Source organism: Chiroxiphia lanceolata, chromosome Z (genome assembly GCF_009829145.1).
Source record: "Chiroxiphia lanceolata isolate bChiLan1 chromosome Z, bChiLan1.pri, whole genome shotgun sequence".
In the NCBI taxonomy this organism is placed as follows: domain Eukaryota; kingdom Metazoa; phylum Chordata; class Aves; order Passeriformes; family Pipridae; genus Chiroxiphia; species Chiroxiphia lanceolata.
Window position 1 is genome coordinate 68,572,883 of NC_045671.1, and position 16,058 is coordinate 68,588,940.

The 16,058-nt window shown below is 40.9% G+C and overlaps 1 protein-coding gene across 3 annotated transcripts in view; it reads right to left on the minus strand.

Moving 5' to 3' along the window:
- The window catches only part of GAK (cyclin G associated kinase), a 73,650-nt gene extending 58,494 nt beyond the window's left edge, over positions 1–15,156 (minus strand). Inside the window, exons 1-5 of one of the 3 annotated variants that reach the window (XM_032675195.1) lie at positions 14,897–15,156; positions 4,257–4,318; positions 2,805–2,864; positions 875–989; positions 294–436 (exon numbers count right to left, since the gene is read on the minus strand). In XM_032675195.1, coding sequence (XP_032531086.1) covers positions 294–436; positions 875–989; positions 2,805–2,864; positions 4,257–4,318; positions 14,897–15,038 — 522 coding nt within the window. In that variant the 5' untranslated portion in view covers positions 15,039–15,156. Of the gene's footprint in view, positions 1–293; positions 437–874; positions 990–2,804; positions 2,865–4,256; positions 4,319–14,561; positions 14,582–14,896 lie in introns of those variants that run through there. The other 2 variants (XM_032675194.1, XM_032675196.1) reach the window with 2 other exon arrangements.
- Positions 15,157–16,058: the final 902 nt, after the last annotated feature.

The following is a 16,058-nucleotide window of genomic DNA, read 5'->3' on the forward strand; positions in this document are numbered from 1 at the left end:
ACTGCAATTCACAAGCTGTAACCAGCTATTTTATCAGCAAACCAGGGTAGAATACTTTTCTGTCAGCTTGTTCAGATGGATTATGAGAAGTCCTAACCACGAGCACCAGGAAATGGTGTTTAAAGAGATGCAGGTATTTCAGTGATGACCTTCACTGACACTCAGCAGTGGTGGGAAGGCAATACATGTAAGCACTATGCTCAAGAGCGTCCACTATATGGGGTCAGGAGTCTCTATACTGACCCAGCCCAACAGGCTTCTTTGCTGTTTAAAAATTCAGCATTGTGACACACCTTTAAATCTCTGTGGATAATAGGAGGCTTCTGCTTATGCATATGCTGCACTGCTCTGCAGGTCTGGTAAAAGATCTTCAAAACTGTGTCACAGGAGATAGGTCCTTTGGATTCTACTTTCTTTAGGAATTCCACCAGCTGTCCTGCAGGAGATCAGAGAAATTCACATAAGCACACAGAGAACACTGCAAATTCTGAAAGCTTGGCACAAATAGACAAATGCTCCACTTGTCAAGAAAGATTTACTGTCTTGAGTCGCTTTAAATAGATATTCTGAAAATGGCAAATGCACACTGACTGCAGGGACAAAAGAAATAGTGCTTTAAGGAACTACTCCTACTCTTCCTTTCTCTGACTAGTCTCAAACACAAAACACTTAATAATTACCTCATATTTAAGACAAGGTTGAACTCCAGTCAAAAAAAACGTGATCTTTATCCTATAAGAGATAAGGTTTAACTCTAGCTCCACTGAACCATGCTATCTTCAAGAGGTTTTCATAGCTTCTAAGTTATGAAGCAACCTGTGCAAAACAGCTGTCAGAAGCAATGTGCACTGCTGGGAAAAGAAATAAAATTTACCTTTACACAGCTCTGTAAGCAGAAGAAACTCTCCCTGCCCCGTGTCTGATTCTTCTTTTCCTATAGATGCTGCAGAGCAGAACTGGACAATGTTGGGATGACCTGAAAGTTTTTTCTGGAAGTAGCATGTTCAAGGAAGATGACTGCCAAGTTTATTGATACTATTGCATCCAGCAGTTCACTAGAAATGCTAGCTTAAAGCCACAGAAAGCATAACAGCTGCAATTAACACACTAAGCAAAACATTGGAAATCCATGCCTCAGCTGTAAAAAAACCTGAGAAAGTCGCCCAAGCTAATGTAACAAAAAGTCAAAATAAAATATTAAAAAATCCTTGTGATTAAGGTTCTGAGGAAACTGCACTCCATAGCAGGTCTAGCTACTTCTTTTTGACTTTGACAATGACTGCAAAGCATAACAGAAGTAGCAAAGAAACCTTCTATTTATCAGCTGCTTCTCTAGATGGTTGATCAAGAAGGAAGGGCTATTGTCTCCTCACCTATCCAAAGCAAGTATTAAGTATGCTGTGTTTCAATTTTAAGTCAAGTTCAAAAGAAACAGAGGTCTAAAAGAGCAAGGAACTTATCCTCCCATCATCAGTACCAGTTCTTCATGGTAAAACCGTTGTCATGTTTCACTTCCAGTTCAGAAATTCAAGGCATCATTTTTGAACTATGTAAAGGCAAGTACCTTATAAGCAGTCTCAGTTCCTGCAGTGGAAGTCACATTATGCCTGTCTGTGTATCACCCTGGTCATACACTGAGGCTCATGCCCATGAGACAAGCACACACTATTTACAAGATGCATTCACCAAGTCCAAAGAGAAAAAAGCAAAGATGATGTAAGTACAACAAAGCTATTAAAAAGGGGTAAGTTGGTTCCACCAAATTAGAATAATTCCAATCTTATGCATCTCTTCACAACCTTCTATTCAGAGCTGCAGGAATTATTTCTATTTCACAGTTTTATCTCAGAAAGTTATCAGCAATTAATCCCTGCTCGTGTTGTACATGCACTTTAATGACTCTGAGCTGTGGAAAAACATCCAAAAAAACTTTCAGTTCTTTACTCTTGGCAAGACAAAGTCGGAGTAGCTAGAAAATATATGCTGCAGTAGTCTGCTCTTGTAAGCATATTTCTAGTAAATGGTGTTTAGGGTAAGATTCTGCCAAACATGCCAGAAATCATAAAAAGAAATGTTTGAGTAGTTTAAATTAAGATCAGTGGGTTTGCCTGGTAATTCAAAATGAAGCTGGATACTCAGAGGGGAACACATCAGCATACCACAGCTACTCACTGACTCCTAAACAAACTGAGAGGTCTAACAGGAGATGCTGGGGAGTAAACATTGAATTTACCAAAGTTGAGGATTGAAAACACTCTGACATTATACCCGCTACTGTCTAACATCACTGAACACAAAATGGACAGCAACGACACAGAGAAATGTCTGCTTCTTGTTTCTGATGCATGTAGTCTACTGTAATTCCTTCCTTAATATTCAGCATTAAAGCCAGATGCATCCAAAGCAGAAATTAATAGACATTTAGACTAAAAGCAAAGAGCAATAAATCCAGTGCATGAGAGGGAATTTATTTAAGTGTCATCTGAACAGTCAAAGGGTCTCTTGACCACATTCACAGGACTGCAAGAAAGCCCAAGTAGGAATTTCAGTTGCTAGAAGTAAAAGTGCAAAGTCTACAATAGCTACAAAAGTTTTCTGCACACATTATGTTGCAGCAATTTTGTAAGAACTTATCTTGCTGGATGTTGGTACCATATTCATAACAAACTATGAACCAAATCTCCCTCGGAATGTCACTCCATTTGGGCAGTGTATGGCATGGAAAGAACAGAATCTGTACAGTCCTTTTTTTTTTTTTTTGGCCATAAATGTCTGATATCAGGCAATGTTAGAGAAAAGGATACCATAAAACAAACTTCCTGAATGATGGCTTTGTTCTTTTCTTCTTCATTAGACAACAGTCGCTGCCAAAAAACAGAATAATTGAGAAGAGAGTGTTAGTAAAACTTACAGAATAACAGTGCATGGATTTTCTTTTTTTTCCATAGAATACAAAGGATAAGCTGTAATCAAAAACCTAAGGAACTATGATTGGGCAGTAAACAAAGCTGACTTATTGTACATTTTGACATTCTGCCATAAATAACACTCAATTTTCCTGGACTATTCAGGTTTAGTGATAATTGAGCAGTTGTAACTTTTGACACTCTCAAAAGCAACCACTTTGACAGTTCTCTATTGTAAAAAAACACTAAAGTCTCCTGGCTACAGCATTGTGGACGAACAAGGGAAGATTCATCTTCTGCCTGAAATGTTCAGTAATAACCTTCAACCCACTCTATACAAAACTCCTTCCAATTACGTAGCCCAGCTTTTTCAAAGGTTCTTGACTAATCAGCAGCAGAGTCAAGCATTACTTTTACCAAAATCACTTGGATTTGGAGTCAACATTTCACTATAATCAGCCTGAGCATATGCTACAAAAGTGTAAGTTTCACAGAACAGAGGAAGTACAGTAATAGTTCACCTTTTATCTGTTATTTTTTAAGGGGGTTACTTTTGGAAGACATTTTGAACACATATAATATACGGGTTTGGTCACATGTTTTGCTATTGTAGGATGTAGTATGAAAAGAAAAAAACAGACAAGTAATTACCGATGGTATAATGCCATCTTACCTCTCCAACACCTCATATTACCACCCTTTTCACTCTCTCTCTACAGCCACAAAATACCCCTCCTTCAAAAATTAAGCTTTTTTTGTGGTGAACGTAACTGGCATGATTTACTTTTCAGCAAAACATGATTAAGTAAATGACTTCACTTTATTCTCCTTCCCAAAATACTTCAGTATTTCAGTTGTTTACAGCTGTTTATTATAAGCATTTAGAAAACAAGAATCCAGAGAAGAGTCTCTTAAAAGTACTAGGCTGAATGTTTAATCAATGACTCAAAGTGTGGAGCACTATTTTTAACACTCAGAAGACTTACTCTGAATGTACAAAGGTAGGCTAAATCTGCTTCTGAGGAGAGAAAAATATTCCTGTACTCCACTCCAGGTAACTAGGAAATATTCTTTTTACCCATGCAATAAAATGTCTGGGACGAGGTCATGAATTTCTGGACCAAATGAAGTGGCACCTAACAGATGAATTCCCACGTTTTGCCATCTAAGTATAAAATGCAGCCTCCTAAGAGAAATGACCCTTCTAAATAGTGTGCTACAAACATCACAATTATTCTGGATTTTTCAAAATTACTTGTTCAGTGGCATACATAAGGAATAGCTGCCATGCTAGAGCATCAAGCTAAAACATATACCTTATAAATCTGCAGTGAAGGAAATTAATATTACCTTTAAAGCATAATCTTTGCCACTTCCAAGATCTTGAGCTTCATAGACAAAAGCAAAACCCCCTACAAGAAGAAGGTACATTAAGTCAGTTTTAATTTCAGTATTCAGGTACATCATTCCTTTTAGACTAACAGAATTAATACATGAATGTATATACTTTTCCAAATGTAACAAGCACACATATTTTCAGTGGCTTGCCAGGAGTGCTGGTTACCTACATCCAAGATTCAAAATATTTCATTTCTTTCTCTTACATATGCTAACAGCACATTGTCTTTGCTAGCTTCCTGCATTTTTTAAAGTCTGCATATGCAGATTTCCTAGGAAGTAATTTTTTTTTTCAAAGGTCCTTGTAAAACCAAGTACAGCCAGTATTACCCGATGACTTCAATTAAACTTCTTGGTATTATACTGTTAGGCTTCCTACAAAAAAACCCCAGCAATAACCAAGGGAGATAAAATTTAAACATACAACTCCTACTTTTAAGATAATTGCCATGCTTCAGGCTTCATGTTAAAAACAGAAAGCGTTTTGAAACACTGAAGCACACATTTCCAGTGAGGGTGATATTGTTACTAAATTGCAATTTGTTATTCTATACAACATTATTTTCCTTCCAACTCCTTTTGTCAAAGCATCTATTTTCTCAAACGCCTCCACTTTGATCAAGAACTCTGTGCAAACTTCTGCAGAGTAAAAGACTCAAGTGCAAACTTCTGCAGAGTAAAAGACTCAAGTGCAAACTTCTGCAGAGTAAAAGACTCAAGTGCAAACTTCTGCAGAGTAAAAGACTCAAGTGCAAACTTCTGCAGAGTAAAAGACTCAGAAGGAGTTACAGGTCTGCTAAGTTTCCTCATTGGCCACCCATGTTAACCTAACTATCTAAAGAACATATTTATAAAATTCTAATCTATTTTTAAGACCCCACTGTACCATTTGCATTTCTTCTGGGAACATCATCCTTGTGGCTACACCAACAGTGTGGTGTATGCTGTCTATGGTAGAGTATCTTTAATAGAGTAAAAGCCAAAGCGAAAAACTTCATTTGCCTTCCTACTCCTCTAGTACAAAATCTATTTTCATTCAATTACAAAGCAGTGTTCTCTCTCTAGGAACAATTTGGAGAATAAACACAGAAGATGCCAGAACTACAGAATTTTACCAGTCAAAAAGGGAGAGAATAGGACAACTAAATAATGAACCATCGCAGAGAAGAAATAAGCTGACATGGCACTTTTTCAAAAAGATGCAGAATCCAAATCAGTACAGTCACATCAGTACCCAATACCTTCTCTATAAATGAGAAATATTAACATGAGGCTGAAGTGAACACAGTATTTGTTTTGTGCAATTTAATCAAATTCGAGTCTTTTCAAGAAGTAATCACAAAAATTTTACATGGCCATTGAGCATCACAGTGTTCTCCAGGACTCCTGAATGGTTCTGCCCATACATCTTCTTAATTTGCTACTAGCATCCACAGCGTGAAACAAATAAATGACAGGTTCCTGGATAATGTCTTTGCTTTTGTGGCTGCAGTTCAGCAGTGCCATACATTACCCAGATTTATCCATTTACCATGATTCATTCTGCAGCATCAGGTTTGGCACTTCCCACATTAGGAATTTCCCCTAACTTTTTGAAAGCCTCTAGTCCCAATGTTCTGATCAGCAATTCCAACCAGCATTTTGGGCATGGATGGGACAGGGGCTGGAAACAGAATGAAGTTCACAGTAACCAGCATGAAGACACTCTGCTCCTCTCTGAATGAGAACATATGCAAGAAAAACATGGCTCTGGAGAGCTCTGATCAGTTTGGCTACTCTTTATAGATTTAATAGAGCTGGTGAAACAAGGAAGAGAATCTGTGAGTCATCCTTCCACTGAAGGCAGGTGCTGGGAAACCTTGGGTTTTGACTGGTCTCCCCAGCCAGCTCCTTATAGCCACCCAGAGGCATTCCTCAGGTTTCAGAGTTTGCTGCCCCAGTGAGTTGCAAGCCCCTACACCAGTGTACACCAGTCACTGCACCACAGAGCTACTGTCGCCGTGTCTTCATCCTACACAGATCCCACAGACCTTCTACACAGTCAAAGTACTGCTGGGCCTACAGAAGTCTTTACATTCATCTTAATAAATATTTCAGTTATTTTATTCTAATAACCCTGCAAGCTGCATCTTGAAAATACATGCTCTAATTTAAGAAATTAGGGTCTTTAACTGGTAGTTAAATTTCAATACTCACTGCAAAACATAAATGTTAATTCTGGCATAGCACTGCAAGTGAACATTGCACCACTTTGTGCAACACTAGCAGTGAAGCAAGTAACTTGTGAAAGTTACAAATTCTTGTTATCAACAGAAGTTAATACATGCTCTGTCTAGGCTAAAGCGCAGATAATTAACTTTCAGTGAAGCACAACTGATTTTCCCTGGACTGAAACTGGCATACAAAATGTCCAAACTAAGATTTTGCTGAGATCAAATTTAAACCTGGCAAGACCCAACTTGTGTTTTAGCAATTACTACACTTTAATAGGTAAGAAAAGGCAAAGTAATGAAGAGAGTCTTCTTTAAGGCCATTTCAATGGTAGTACATGTTACCTGAGCTCCTAGCAAGAGTTACACAGTAGGATCCCACAGTTTATACAGACATATTAGAATAGTAAGCTGAAGGGAAAAACTTAATTGAAATAGCACTAGCTTGAGAGTAGATAAGTAGCTTAAAAGACGCTCTTTTATTTTACTGATTATACCTTAAATTCAAGTATTGAAATGCTAAACTTTGCAGAATTCCAGAGAAAAATCAGTGGTATCGTGCATTGTTAATTGCTACTTCACTGTGGTTGTAGTACAGAGAATCCGACTGCTAGTGCCTACAACTCATCCTTAATAGCTATGCCACTTGAAAGTAATGTTTTGAGAGGTAGTTTCCCATTCTGTCATTTTACTGTTTCACCTGAACACAGTTCAGTTCCATACAACACTGCTCATTCCATGTAACCTTTGGCTCACTACTACTGCAGCACTACAGTTGATACTAAGTTTAAATTCACGGATTTTCTGGGATACCAAGGGAGGCAGAATAAGTTGCAAAGGTACTTCTAATTTAGATTTGCTTTTTTAACCATCTGTTATTGGTGAAAACAATTCTTACACAAAAGGCAAAATCAGTCCTACTGCTTCACTCTTAGATCCAGTTTTACTTCAGGTTTGATGCTGGCTCTCTTAAAGCAGTTTTAGTACACCCTCAATAGAGACAAGTTTACTGGCAGAACTTCTCCTCTGCCATAACAGTTTACTCCAGGCCTTCTGACCAATATATTTTGCAAAAATGGGAAAAAAAAAAAAAAAGGGGTGGGGGGGAAGCACTTTCAATACAGCTGTACAAACAAACACCTGTATAGTAGACAGGTGAGGTAAATGATAAAGTGAAAATTAACAGTATAACTTCTAGGGGTCTATAAGGAATGTAATTACATTTGGGGTGTTTTCACTCATTTTTTTTTCCACTCATGTAAACATCTGCAGGTGGTTTTTAAGACAGTTTTCTGAAGCTTTCTATATCAGCAAAATCATGTTATTATTTCCCCATACAGGTAGCCAGTGCGTATATACGTACACACCCACTCCAGCTCTTGCCCTGAGAGACAGGTTTTGCACTGCTGAAGCATTTCTGAGCCCCATTCTCGGAACACAGTCCAAGCACTCAAAAATGGTCTCCGATCAATATTTTCTGCCACACAAATTGTGTCAGAAGAAAACTGGTTTTCTTTCTTTTTCTGTAAACACAAGCTCACACATAAAGGTTCACCACAGAGCACCACGCCAACTCATGGAAACACTGTAGCCAGAGTACTACAGTCAGTCCTGGAAGCAGTCTTGCTCCGCAGCAAACCTGGAGTAACAAGGTAACACAAGAACATAAAACTTACCAGCCCGACCTTCCTGCCCCACACTGACAGTCCTTTGCACCAGGAACCAGCTCTACCTCATTTGCTTTCATAGTGAGCACTCTGCACTCATCCTTACACCACCACAGCCCACAGGCATTGTTCCTGACAGTACTTCATAATTCTCTTACAAAGATTAGAACATCCTTTCTGTTCTAACCAAGAGATTTGGCTTCTCCCTCAAGTTAAAACCAGGCATCACATAATACTGAATAACTTCACTATTAATCCAATTAGATCTTAAACTGTTCTCTTTTATCCCATCCCTGTTTTTCACATCTCCATGGATTTTTATTTTTTTTTCCAGACCAGACATTTCAGTGAAATGACAATTTCCTACTTGGCAGCTGGAGAAGCATCGAAACAGGAACACGAACCACAACACAAAACTGCTTGCTACTGTAATACACTGTTTCATTACAGACTTAAGTAGCCCTGAGAAAGAGAGGGTGTGAACAGTTTCCTGTTTGTAACGATGTCATATGACTTGTCCAGGCCTCTCCCAAATACTGACCAAATTTGTTTCCATATCACTTTTGAGTAGCTTATGTTTCAACTATAACAGGATTGAAACACCGTAACTCTAACCTGGACTATAAAGTTACAGTGCATCTTAGCTGAACGCTTTTCTATCAGAATACAAGAAGCATCCTTAATCAAGACAGAAAAGATTCTGCTATTGTTGCAAAGCATTGGTTCGGAAGCATGTTTTTTGAAGTCCAGTAATGTGTTCGAGTCAATTGCAAAGTCCTAATAACAAGATGAAACTGCCCCAAAAAATGAAGGATGGCCCTAATTAAACAATCAGGACATTTTCCCACAACTTTGAGAAGTAGAAAGGTTTCAAGAATATCCTGAAACTTTCAGAGCTCCTCTGCAGGCAGGAAATGCTGTAGCCAAGAAACACTGGCTTTAAAAAATACCACTGTTCTGCTTCATGTTGAAAACATCCTCTATATCTACAGTAAAGGGAATGGAATCCTCTACATCTACAGTAACTGGAAAGCTGCTAGGTCAGGTGCTTTAGCTGTTCTTTAGAAATCATCATCTTTTTTTCTCCATCTGTCAGCAAATAAAACAATGTTCACAGAAACTTGACCATCAAGCATTCATTGCGCCTCTGCTACCAGAATTTACAAATTAAATCCACCCAAAAATCAATTACCTTACCACTATCCTGGGAATCCAGTACTTGCAGAGACCATAAAATTGTTCCTATAAGCTTTGTAAACTGCAATACTGGCTGTTCACCCTCAAAATACTGAGGAAGCCTTGAAGTCTAAAGCAGCTTTTTTGTTGTTGTTGTTGTTACTTTAATGACAGACACAAGTTTCACCTTGTCAGAAAGCAGCTTATAATAAGTCACCTGGCTTCAATTCATGACATCTTTTTTAAACTCAAAAAAAACCCCCTCAAAATCAAATAAAGTCTGCAGCCTATTGCTACTTTTCTGACTAAGGAATGATTCACTATGATGAAAAAGTTTTAGACTCAGATCAAAGAATTTGAATAATGCATTTTTTTGTCATCATGTTTCTCTTCTTGTGTGCTCTTTTGTCAACATTTGTTGCTCAAAGGAAGCACAAGAAATCATTACACATGAAAAACAGTGTGCTACAGAACTTACTTGTTCCCTGTTTTTCACAGCCAAACACCCAATTTTTTTTCCTCAGTTGTTCAGCCTCACATGCAACACAAGCAACAAAAAGCATTGGAAAGTTGTGAAGTGTACATGGACAGTTAGACAAGGAGGAACCAGAAGTATTATTTTAACCTAGATATATTGAAAAAGTGAGATTTCATGCAATTTCCTTCCATGTAACTTGATCTAGACTTTCATTGGCTTTTTCCAGCATACAGAGAATCTACTCTAACCATATGGAACTTCCTTGTAATGGCAGCACAACTGGACAAAGTGACACGTCACAAGGAAGATTCACTTTGGTTTATTTGCAAAATACTGTTGTATTGAGAGGAAAATGTTCTATTAAAAAAGAATAAATTACTAGTATTAATATTAACCCACATTAAAAAGCCTTGACAAGTTGATAGTGCACATACTGAAGGTCACAGTCGTAGGCTCAACAGATAGGAGTAAGAAAAATACATGTCTATTCTTAAAGTTTTTTCTAAACTAAGGAACAGTGTAGTGAGAAGGAAATACCACTATGTCTAAATAAAAACGAGACTAAATGTATTCTGAGCATATAATGAACTTGTAATTTATCCAGAGTTTAAAGTAAAATGATGCTGAAACAAAACAGGAGTTCCACTGCTTTGTCTGGTACCTCTGTACCGTCTGCAAAGCCATTTTCCAGAACTTCTCCCAGCCTTTCCATACATACACCAGCATGAAAAGGTCAATGTGTTTCATGAGATAAAACTGATATTTGAAGAGTTGGCAAGCACTTCACAAACATCAATGAAAACTCCCTCTTTCTTTTACTGTTCACTTGAGGACATTAACTCCTCGATTCCTCTGCAGGAGAACCTCACAACACACTGAAACGCTAATTTCACCACTTAGCTTTTGCTGCATATTTGTCAGGCCAAAGAAGTAATACAAATAAATTTCAAACAAGTTGCAACTAGCATACATGGGAGCAGGCAGCTCTCTTTAAGCTCTGAAAGGCAGTGTTGCTCATCCCATGTCATCACCGACAAGACCCAAGTTGTTTCATATAATTATTTTTAAGTTGAACCAAAACACCACTGCCCAACACATATAAAATCAAAGACTTTGTCAACAGGAGATATTAAATAATTTATGACCCGCTATAAGCGTTTCTGCTACCCCAATAATACAACAGCTACTTGCTTTTACAAAACAAAGAGTTCAATGGAAACATACAAGGAATAATATGATTGTAGTTAAAGTCTGCATAATTTTTAAACACGTGAACAGTTTTACTAATATCTTAGTTATCAAATCACTTCATTTGTGCTCTAAAGACAGCAAAGTTTTTATTGAGCATTTGTTCAGCACACAGCAAACAATTAGCTAACTACCAAAGCTACCACAACTACGCAATTTACAATTATCAAAAAAACTCAATTTTCCTTGTAGTTTTGAAACTTGGCAGTGCATATCACAGGATATGCCACTCTCATATCAGTTTACACTCTCATTGGAGTATCATTACTAGATAGAATTAGAGAATGAGTTTCTGTAATTTCCCCACCATCTTTGGCATTGGCAGTCTCTCAATGAATACTCTGACAGCCCAATGACAGTCCTATTCCTTCTACAGTGTAGGCAGAGATCAAGAAATTTCCCATATTTACTTATCCATCATCTTTTAGTGCCTCTATTAGCATGTAAATAGGCATATGGTCTATCAGATGAGATGTTTTGTCCAACATAGGCAAAACAAAAAACACCTGCACTGTCTAGTATTAAAAAACAAATTTGAAAGGTTGGTTGTGCAAATACAGCAGCTTTTAGGAGCAAGAAACAGGAAATTTCTGAAAACTACTTTTCAGCATGCTGTGGTCAATTGCTTTCCCCACTCTCCCCCAAAAGCCAAACTACAAGCAGGCTACATTGATCATTGAATCAGTATGGAAAACCTCAGTCCTTCAACCATTTGGTACAGATTGATGTGTGAATCCCAACATTCTTGAAAGGGTAAGAGTGTTCACTGAAGACACAAAAAGTCAGCATAAAATGCACACACTGTTCACATGAATAGTAAGGGATCTGACAGGTGACAGTTTAAGCCCCTCTCACCTAACTCTAAAAAACCTAAACATGTTAGTAAGCATTTGGAGAGCTCACATATAGCTGGACTACATGTACACAAACATCCTGGTGAGAGCAGACACCCGTGTTGTGAATGAGACAGGTACAGACTACTTAGACTTGACCAGTGACTTATGGCCATACAAGAGAGTGCCCTCTCTCATAAAATGTGAGATAGCTACATTTACTAATATCTACTAATTAGATATGCAACCTGTGACTATTTTACTGAAGGAAAATTGTGGGGGGGTCTGTGTGTTTAACTGGAGGACCCAAAAGAGCCACGATACCCTGAAGCCACCATCATACAAAGGGTAAGTATGGATTATACATAAAGACCCCAATCCATTTCCTCTAAAATCTCTTACCTGCAGTGAGCTACTGAAATGCTCAAGCAGAAAAAAAAACAGGATACCATATTTTAGGAGTGCTCAGTCCAGCCTGTGACACACTTAGTCTGCCCTTGCATTCAGAGGTAGTATCAGGGCTAGAGATCATCACCAGCTCGCCCCCCTGGGTTGCTCTCAGCCTCCTGCAGCAGGACATCACGTTTACAGCTAGCCCAGTCCTACTCCTAGCATGGCACCTCTACAAAATGAACAGAGAAACACATCCAAACGAACTGTGCAGCGAGTCTCAGCTTACGGCACAGCCAAACCTGCATCAACACCGATGGCCAGCACACCACAGGGCTGGAGGGAGCTGCGGGGCACAGGAACAACTGAACCTGTGCTGCCATGGGATACTGTGCCACACTAAGCCACAGGCCCTGCTCACACCAGCTACAAACAAAGCAGAACCTATGATCCTACAGAAGGGGCCGCCTCTCTGTACTGGCAGATGTCACGCAGTTCACCGTGGATGAGAAATCTAAATTCAGAAAGCAGCATTTGACTTTCCAGTAGGGAATTCGGCATGAAAGGAGTCATCTAGAAGACAAACAGATTCTGTATTTGTAAGCATGGAAGGGAATACTTATAAGCCACAGTTATGGACACAGGTATCAGAAAGTGTCAGACACAGGTTCAGAGCTGAAAGATAAATGCAATTTCAGCAACAAAATAACCTGTATGCTACAGACAAATTCAAGTCTGAAGACAGCAGGAGAGGCTGGGACTTCTATATTTTATATCTATTTTATGTTATTACTCAATAGACCCTAGGGGCTCTTTTACACCAGCTTTGTTGGCTAGCAAAAGCAAGCGGTAAGCCCAACTTCAGTTGGCACAACACAGAAAGAAAACAATAAAAAATAAAACCATAATACTGCGACAAACACAGAACACAAAGTAGCGGTTACAGACAAATTGTAAAGAACACCAAAGTTAAAGCAAGTCCCCATTTGCTTTAAGTCATCTGCCCTGGCATCTTTCCCCTGACATTTTACAATGCCTGTGCCAGATCCTGGGAAACAGCAGGCTGCTGTCAAAGTAAATATTCAAATACTTGCTTCAGAACCAAGAACTAAACAGCAGATACGCCTCAAAAGTAGCTTCCTGTCCTAACTTTCCTTTGTCCTTTGGAAACTGCTGTGGTCACCACCTGCAATAATGTTACAAATCAGCAGCACAGATAGTTCTTTTAGTGTTCACACCATACCGAGTGCCTGCATTGCACTCACAACTCTGACCATAAAGAAGCCGTAGGTAAAGGCTGATGACCAAATAGGACTTGACATTTAGTACTGTTTTAAATACAACTTACTGCGTAAGAAATTGCCAGGTTCTGTCTAAGCTCATGTGCCAGAAGTGCTTAAGCATTAAAATGACAAATTAAAGCAATGGTGAAGACCAGTTTCCTGTTGTTTTACACCACTAAGTTTCTGTAAGTAGCTTGTAAGTAGTTTGAGGTAGCTAATCTTAAAGAATCAAATTTTTCTTCCACGCAGATCACCAAGGTCTCAACAAAAAACTACTCAAATACCAGACAATTCCAAGAAGAAACTACAGAAAGTAACCCCAATAATTAAAAGGAGCTCTGAATAGAGCTCTGCAGTATTTAACCTAAATAACACCAACTACCTGTACAAAATTAACAAAATATTTAACTGCATTAGGATAGACAAGTTCACATTTTAGTCTTTTGAGACTAGCTTTTGGTGGCTCTTCTGCTTGAGGAAATAAAGTAATTTCTCTGATCATAAGCACAAGAAGATCCAAATTTCTGCTATTATCTAAGTAATTTGCACACACCAAACACAGCACCCATTCTAAAACAGAGTGGCAAGTGGTGTGCCAGGATACCTACCCAAAAATTCAACAAAACTGAAAACTGCCCAGGCATTCAATTCCCTTACTCTAGCAAAGTCTATGTGCACAGTGCGATCAGCCTCCTGACACGAGTGTTTAAAGCAAACATGTTTTCCTGCATTTCAAAGTCTTCCGAACAACCCGAAGCAACACAGGCAAACTTGCACCTTTGGCATACTATTTATACGTTGTCATTAAAAAAAAAAATAAAAAAAAATTTAAAATCAAACAAAAAAAAAACCACACATGCAACCCAGCATTCCCACGAGGTCCTTGGTAGATTATAAACTCCTCTGAGTTCTGTTACGCGGTGAAAGCACTTAAAACCACAAAGCAAGCGGAGAAGCGGCCACACAACACACCAGTCCTCCGTGGCTTCCGTGTCCTGAAGCGGGACAATAACACCAAGCACGGCTCACACAGCCGGGCCTCGGGAAGCACCCCCGTGGCAGTGGTAGGCGCCGGGCGCACCCGGGACCCCCGGAGGGAACCGGCCCTTCCCATGGACCGGAACGCTCCGTCCCGGCCGCCGCCCGCCCGTCCCCACCAGGGCGCGGCCTGCCCAGGAGGAACCCTCCCTGTGCAGGAAGGGGAGAAGGGGGAAAGGGGAGCGGGAGGCCCGCCGCGAAGCCCGTCCCGGCCCCGCAGCGCCGGAGTCCGCCCCGCACGGCCCGGCGCGGCCGCCGCCCGCTCTCACCCTCCGCGATGACCCGCTTGATGCGCAGCTTCATCTCGCCCATCTCCACCGTCTGCCCCACGAAATCGTTCTGGTCGCGGCTGGCGGCCCCCAAGGAGCCAGGGCCCGCCAGGAAGTCCAGGGCGGACTGGAGCAGCGACATGGTCCCCGGTAGGCACTGCCCGGCGGCGGCCGGGCGCGCAGGAACGGGATGGTACGGGGGGGTGGGGGCGGCGGTGGCCGGCGGAGCAGCTCCGCCGAGCTACGGGCAGCGGCAGCGGGACCCCTGCGCCCGCCGGACCGTCTGCGCGGCCGCCCTTCGCTCCGCTCCCGGCCGCTTCCGGGGCCGCTGCGTCATTTACGCGCTCCGGGCGCCGCCCGCCCCGCGCCGGCCCCGCCCCGCGGCGGGAACGCGCCCGAGCGCGCGCCCGTGCCCGAACCCGTTCCCGAACCCGCGCGCGCGCGCGCGCTCCCGAGCCCGAGAGCGCTCCCGCTCCCGTTCCCGTTCTCGCTGCCGGTGGCCGCGGAGAGAGCAGCTCGCCCTCCCGCCCTGCTGCCCGCGGCGTTTCGCCCTAGGAATCACAGAATATGCCGACTTGGAAGGGACCCATAGCGATCACCGAGCCCTGCACAGGACCCTGCTCAAGAGTCACACCCATGAGCATTGTCCAAGCGCTTCTCGGGAGAGGCCTATGGATTTGATTTTTTTTTTTTTTTAAAGTTGTTTAAGGCGGAAAGGTTTTATATTCCGGCGTACTTCCTGTTGAAAAGCAGAGGAAAACAAGGTTGTGCCTAGTTTGCATTCCTGTTCCACTGTTACTAGTTTGCATTCCAGCTCTGACCACCACACCGGACTGCAGCTCGATGGCGGAGCTGTGCTCCAGCCTTCCCATTTTAACTCTCGTCTAGTGCTCTTCCTTCTACAGCTTCACTCAGAATGAACCACAAGTCGTTCTGGCCAAAAATCTTAGCTGGGGAAGGTGGTAAAGAAAGAATTTCCTTTTGTGTCGCAAGGTCAAGACAGGGCAGAGCCATAAACTGGGGTGCCATAAACGAAAAATTCCTTCCCTCTATTGGTACATAGTAAAGACGTACCTTTAATTTCCATTCCAGTAATTACTTTCAGCTTCTTAGGGATTAAATTAATTAAATAGCACTGAATTCGCATTCTATTTTGCATTTA